General features: G+C 62.5%; 1 protein-coding gene across 1 annotated transcript in view; it reads left to right on the top strand.

Moving 5' to 3' along the window:
• Positions 1-3,879, top strand: part of SNRPN (small nuclear ribonucleoprotein polypeptide N) — a 5,362-nt gene extending 1,483 nt beyond the window's left edge. The window contains exons 2-7 of the mRNA XM_015585715.2: positions 134-285; positions 1,837-1,948; positions 2,369-2,521; positions 3,061-3,199; positions 3,496-3,621; positions 3,718-3,879. Of these exons, the coding sequence (XP_015441201.1) occupies positions 134-285; positions 1,837-1,948; positions 2,369-2,521; positions 3,061-3,199; positions 3,496-3,621; positions 3,718-3,755 (720 nt within the window). The 3' untranslated portion in view covers positions 3,756-3,879. The remainder of the gene's footprint in view (positions 1-133; positions 286-1,836; positions 1,949-2,368; positions 2,522-3,060; positions 3,200-3,495; positions 3,622-3,717) is intronic.
• Positions 3,880-6,464: the final 2,585 nt, after the last annotated feature.

The following is a 6,464-nucleotide window of genomic DNA, read 5'->3' as shown; positions in this document are numbered from 1 at the left end:
GGTTTGGGCTCTGGGGCTATGGCTGGCCGGGTTTGGGGCTCGGGTGGGCCAGTTTTGGGGTTTGGGCGGGCTGGGTTTGGGGTTCGGGGCTCAGGTGGCCCTCAGAGCGCTCACCAGCCCCGCCCCCCCGCAGACGGTGGGCAAGAGCAGCAAGATGCTGCAGCACATCGACTACCGCATGCGCTGCATCCTGCAGGACGGCCGCATCTTCATCGGCACCTTCAAGGCCTTCGACAAGCACATGAACTTGATCCTCTGCGACTGCGACGAGTTCCGGAAGATCAAGTACGTGAGGGGGGGGGTGCGCATGGGAGCGGGGGCCGCAGGGCCGGCCTGCCCTTTCCCGGTGCCGCTGCTGGCCCAGGTCAGTGTCCCAGTCAGTCCCTGTGCCCACATCGCAGTGAGTCGCTAGCTGGGAGTTAAACTGCCACGTGGCCGGCTGTGTCGTGGTCATCGTGCAGGTGGACGGGTGCTGGTGGGTTGCACGCGGCTGGCCCCGGCGAGGTGTGGGGCTGTCCAGCCTCTGGTCCGGGTCGTCTCACTGTCGACCCGGTGCCTCTCCAGCGCGCTCTGCTGGTCACCCACGTCTCAGGAACCGCCTCCTTCCTGCGCCTTGCCCAGGGGGCCCCCCCTGCGTGCCTGGCTGGGGCGCGTCCTCCCGCCGGGCAGTGCGGGACAGGGCAGGAGGGATGCAGGACTTGGTGGCCCTCATGTCGCCTCACCTGCCAGGGCATTTCACCCCTGGCATCTGGGTCGGTGCTCGCCACGTCTCTGGTCTTTCGAGACGACTTAACTTCAGGCATTTCCTGGGGGCGGAACTTGCAAGGCGTCACCCTAGGCCTTGGCTCCATGTCTCGTCCCCACAGCCGGTGGTACGTGCTCTGCCCCCTTCACTTAGCTTTTTTAAACTGGGGGGAAAGGCTGACGCCCAGCTTTGCCTGCTCTAGTCACGTTTGAGCAGAGTTCACAGCACGGACCTTCTCCTTCCTTCGTATTTATTCGGAATTTCCTTCTGCACCCGTGGCATCGATGCAGAAATTCAGTGTTGTTTGTTTAAATATCACAGTAAAAATAACCTGTCCTGTTGTTAGTTAGTGAAGGCGTTTGACATCAGCTTTTGGCGGGTTCTAAATTTTTTCTTTACTCTTCTCACGAAGTTCCGAGGTGATTCTCCGTCAGTAACGTTTTAAGTTGTAACGATGGTGGTTATTTTCTAATAGCACTTTTGGCTGTTTATGGAATAACATCATGTCACTAGCTTTTCACCTGTGTTACATGTCATAACCTCGTGCATGCGTGATGTTTGCTGCTGGCATAAAGAAACTGCAGTGACGGTTTTCGTTTCGTATTTTTAAATTCTCCGTGGTTGCGGAGTGGGTGGTCAGGCCAGAAGCACAGGCGTGTTACTCAGAACCGTTTTTCCCTCACCATTTGATATCCGTTATTTCCTCCTACTGTTGTCATCCCTTGTTCAGTTGTCTGTCATCAAGATTTACTCACTTAAAAATAATTTAAAAAGTTTCACTTCCCATCGTAACGTGAAAGCTGAGTTTTCGGTTTTCCTGTCTTAAAAGTCTTAACGGTGTCATTTGCATGTCGTTCACGAAGGATTTAGTTTTGCTCGTTTCACACGGATGGGACGTTCTGGGCGATTGTTTTGATGGGGAAAGAGCTTTGGGATTCACCGCACATACCGACGGAGTCCTGTGTCTGTCACAGCTGAGCACGGAGCTCTCGGCATCAGCTGTCGTTCAATGTATACTTAACAATCCGTGAATGTTTTCGTGAGCGAGTGACCCCCAACTTCTTCGACTAAAACTTACCTCCGATTTTCAGGCCAAAGAACGCGAAGCAGCCGGAGCGTGAAGAGAAGCGGGTTTTGGGTCTGGTGCTGCTCCGAGGGGAGAACCTGGTCTCCATGACGGTGGAGGGGCCGCCCCCCAAAGACGTAGGCGACCCAGGGCGGGGCGGGCGCTGATGGGGACTCAGGGCCCGGCGCGTCGGCCGAGTCGGGCTGGGGGCACAGCTCAGTTTGCCTTTGCCGAGCGAGACGGGCCAGCCCCTGCTGTCGGCTCCTGCGTGCCCGGGCCTGGGAGCGACAGGTGGCCCCTGTGCCAGACACTCCTCTACGGGCAGCGGTGGCTGTGCCACGTGCCCCTGGCTGGGCCGGGACGTGCGTGGGCGCAGTTGGCAGCTGTGCTCCTACCCCGCGTGATGTCTCCTGGGGTGCTCCCTGTTTCCCTTGGACACAGAAGTGACAGGCGGTGTGGGAAGCGGTGGGAGGGGCCGTCTGTGGGCGTGGTCTGAGTGATTGACAGCTCGGGTGAGTTGCTTGATGCCAAGCTGCGCTGTGGTTTGTTCGTTTCAGACCGGCATCGCTCGTGTGCCCCTCGCCGGAGCTGCAGGAGGCCCTGGAGTTGGCAGGGCCGCGGGCCGAGGAGTGCCAGCCGGCGTCCCCATTCCCCAGGCTCCTGCTGGATTAGCAGGCCCTGTCCGAGGGGTTGGGGGACCGTCCCAGCAGGTGAGGGAGCACGGGCAGGCTTCGTGTTGCTGGGAGGAGGCGCCTGGAGCCCAGGCTGAGGAGTTTTAGGAGGCTGTGCGCGCTGCCCACCCGCGTAAGGGTCACGCGCTGTAGTGGGCATTAGGGACAGACGCGCATGGGGCACAGCATGGAGCGTGGCCGCCTCGGTCCTGGCGAGCACGCAGAAACGTGAGTGGAGAATGTGCAGCTGGGCTCATTGGGACATGGAGGGACACGGGGCGTGGGGGATGCTGCGTTCCTGTGCCGCTGTCCTGCACGGTGACGGAGCTGGAGGGACGCGGGGCGTGAGGGACGCTGCGCTCCTGTGCCGGTGTCCTGCACGGTGACGGAGCTGGAGGGACACGGGGCATGGGGGACGCTGCGTTCCTGTGCCGGTGTCCTGCACGGTGACGGAGCCGGACAGAGCCGCTGCGTTGCTTGGCACTCAGTGGCCGCGATCTGCCCCACCGTTGGCTGTGCATCTGCGCCGCGGGAGGCTGCCCGTCCCTTCACTGTCCCTCTGACCACACCCCCCCCAGGTGATGACCCCACAGGGACGAGGCACTGTGGCAGCTGCGGCCGTCGCCGCTACCGCCAGCATTGCCGGAGCCCCAACGCAGTACCCACCAGGTCGGGGGACGCCCCCCACCCCTGTGGGCCGAGCCACCCCACCGCCAGGTGAGGAGCCGATGGGCCAGACGTGGAGGGATCGGGTGCTGCGGTGGCCGAGGGTCTGCGCGGAGAGGGTGCCGAGCGCAGGCCAGCGAGGGGCGCACCCGGGGCTTGGCGCGCGGCTCCCACCGGAGGCCTCGGGCCGTCTTGAGTTGGGGGTGGCTGGCACGGCGACAGTCAGGGAGCCGTGTGCACCTCTGCCCGGTGTCGGGGCCACCTCTCCCAGTGTCACCTGGGGTTCGGTTCTGTCGTCGTGGCCGAGCCGTGTCGGAGCTCGTCCTGTCCGCCCTTTCCCTGCGTAGGCATCATGGCTCCTCCCCCTGGCATGAGGCCACCTATGGGCCCACCAATCGGCCTTCCCCCGGCCCGTGGGACACCGATAGGCATGCCCCCCCCAGGCATGAGACCCCCGCCACCAGGAATCAGAGGTGAGTGGGGACGCGTGGGCGCCGTGGCGCCCGCCAGGTCCCTGGCTGGTTGCGTGTCCTCACGGCCTCATGGGGGTCCCGCTTCCTCTCTTCCAGGCCCGCCTCCCCCGGGAATGCGCCCCCCGAGGCCCTAGGACGCTGTCGGTCCTCGGTCACCCCCGCAGTGCGTCTCGTGAAACCGTGTAGAGTGTTCGTGAGCCTTTGTTTCCTCTGCCGCCTCCGTGTTCGCCAATAAACGCATAAGCATGTCCACTGCGAGGCGCTGTTGTACGTTCTTTGCCCGTCGCGTCCCTTGAGGCCGGCGTGACGGGCTGTCCTCGAGCTTGTCCTGGGCGAGGAGGCCCTGTTACGCCACGCGTGTGGACAGGCTGCTCTGTAACCCGCAGGGCGGAACGGTGTGTGGCCTGTGTCAGCGCCTCGATTCAGCTAACGACCGTCACACGCGGGGACACTCCTGACTCAGGGGTTAGGCGGTTGGGGGGAAGTCGGGGTGGGACGAAGGCCCTTGTGAGTGAGGCCACCGCAGGAGGAGGCGGTGGCCAGAGAGTGCGGGCCCAGAGCAGCTGCTCCTCCCTGGCCGTGGGCCCTGGGTCGTCGGGCCTCGCAGCGGCGTCCGAGGACACCGCCCTGGAGCGACACCGCCCCCCACCCGCGAGTAAGTACTTACGGACTTGAAACGACCGGCGGGGCCCGGGCGCTGGGCACCGGAAGAGCTCACGTGTGAGGGGAGTCACGTCGCTTCTCACACCCTGAGACGCACTAGACACACACAGCACAAGGTACAGCTCTGTCCAGCTGCATCGCTTAGCGCCGCAGCAATGGAGACTCCACGGCCTCTTCCCGGGAGAGGTAGGGGCGCCCCCGCCTCGGGCTTCTGCCGGGGCCGGTCACGTGGCCCCGAATTACCCGGAAGCGGGGGAGCGAGGGGGCTGAGGGTCCACGCTTGAGGCCCCGGCGCGGCAGTGAGGGACACTGGCTGCCGTGAGCCTGGGGAGCCCAGGCGCCCGGGTGCACCCCTCAGTCACGGGCTGGGGGACTGACCGTGTTCTCTCTTTTGATTTGTCCAGCGCAGGTTGTGTGTGTGGCACCTTTTCCATCCTTCAGATTGTGGCCTTTCAGGTCATGGTCTCCTAAAGGACAGAGGCCTTCAGAGTGACCCCAGCTGCTTTCGCCAAATTTACAGTGTCTCACGGAGAAGTTTCCGGAACCGGTGGTGACCGTCAGGTGAGGAACAGACAGTTGCGGGGCCGTCCTTGATTGGGAAGTTAGGTGACATCGACTGTGGGAGAGACCACAGGTCATTTGGCTCTAAGACTCGGGCAGTAAGTAGCCTCGTGCTCTGCAGTGGGGTCTGTGGGCCGTTGTCGCCTAATCTGAGGTCTGAGTTTGCTGGCCTGGGCGGCCCACAGACCTCAGCACGTGTAGCCGTGTGGCACATTTGAAGGGACCGGTCCTGGTGCTGCTGCCATGAGGCGGGCATCACCGTAGGGCGAGCTGGGCCCTTTTTGCTGGGGGAGGGTCTTGCCTTCCATCAAAGAAAGCCCACAAGATCTGTGACAGCGCAGCAAAGCGGGGTCCGGCTGTGTGTCCAGGACGCGGAGGGCACCTCGGCGAGCGGGGTGAGTGTCCACAGCCAGGCCCCGGCCGCTGGCGTCTGCCGTGGTTCGATGATGCTGTTCTGTTCCGGTAACTCTGACCCGAGCTTCGCGAGTCCTCCTCGTCCGTGGAGCAGATGCTGGGAGACAGCGTGGTGCACGCGGGCGTGAGGTCACTGTGCGCGCCGTCTGCCCGGGGTCGCGGGGCCAGGCCTCTGCATTGTCACCCCGGGGACACGAGCCAGCGTGGCAGGGTGGCTTTTCTTGTTTCAAGCATAGAGCACACCGGTTGGACGTGTGCCTGGTGTATAAGCCGATCCCCTCCCTGGCCATCATGCTCCTGCTCACCGCTTCCCCTGGGCCGGGCTCCCCCTCCCCGTGACCACCGCTGGACCTCAGATTTCATTCCTTAGCCCGTCCCCCCAGCACGCCAGCTTTAAACACGCGTGGCAGTAAGTTCTCGGCGTCTCTCAGAATCTTTCGTACGTTCCTGCGTTGAAATGAGCGTGCGTTTCACCAACGCCCCGTGGGCCACCTCTGTCAGCTGTGACCCCGACAGTGACAGCTTGCAGCTCGCACGACAGGTTCAGGTGGCATTCTGGGCTCTGGCACTTACGCTCTGTGTTGTACGTAACAGGGAAACGGACCTGTGTAGAAGCACGTCAGAAGAGACGCAGGCCTGGCCTCCATAAACCCGCGGGTGCTTAATCACGCAACTACGCCACGTGTTCAAAGTCCTCTCCTTTCTCCCAGCTTTGTAGATCTGTAGTCGGTAAAGAATGTAATTTTAAGACGTGCGCTGTGACTCCACACGTGCATATTGTGCGAAGGCCCCGCATCTGCCCATTGTTCAGTGGTGAGACCGTTTACAGTGTACCACCTCAGCTAAGGTCAAGTGCGGCGACCCCTGGACAGTGTGGCCTTGACCTGCATAGGGGTTTCCCAGTGACCATGGCCGGCTCTCCACACCCCGCTGTCCTCAGGTTGGAGGTAGAGAGTCCATCCGTGGCTGGGTGCAGGCCGTGCGGGTTGTAGCCGTTTGACATCAGGGGCTTGAGCACCGCGGGCGGCATCTGGGGGGTCCCGGACCCCCGTGTGTACTGAGGGATGGGCACAGTCTAGGTTTGGGGAAGTCGAAGGCAGACGTGGACTTTGGACTGTGTGGCCTCCTTCCTGCACTGTTCAGGGGTCCGCCATGTGCAGCACAGAAGTGGCCACAGTCACCGTGCTGTCCCCCGTGAGTGACAC

The sequence above is a fragment of the Pteropus alecto genome, unplaced genomic scaffold (genome assembly GCF_000325575.1).
Source record: "Pteropus alecto unplaced genomic scaffold, ASM32557v1 scaffold102, whole genome shotgun sequence".
Taxonomy (NCBI): Eukaryota; Metazoa; Chordata; class Mammalia; order Chiroptera; family Pteropodidae; genus Pteropus; species Pteropus alecto.
Note: the sequence above shows the minus strand (reverse complement) of the source record. Positions and strands in the feature narration are given on the sequence as shown.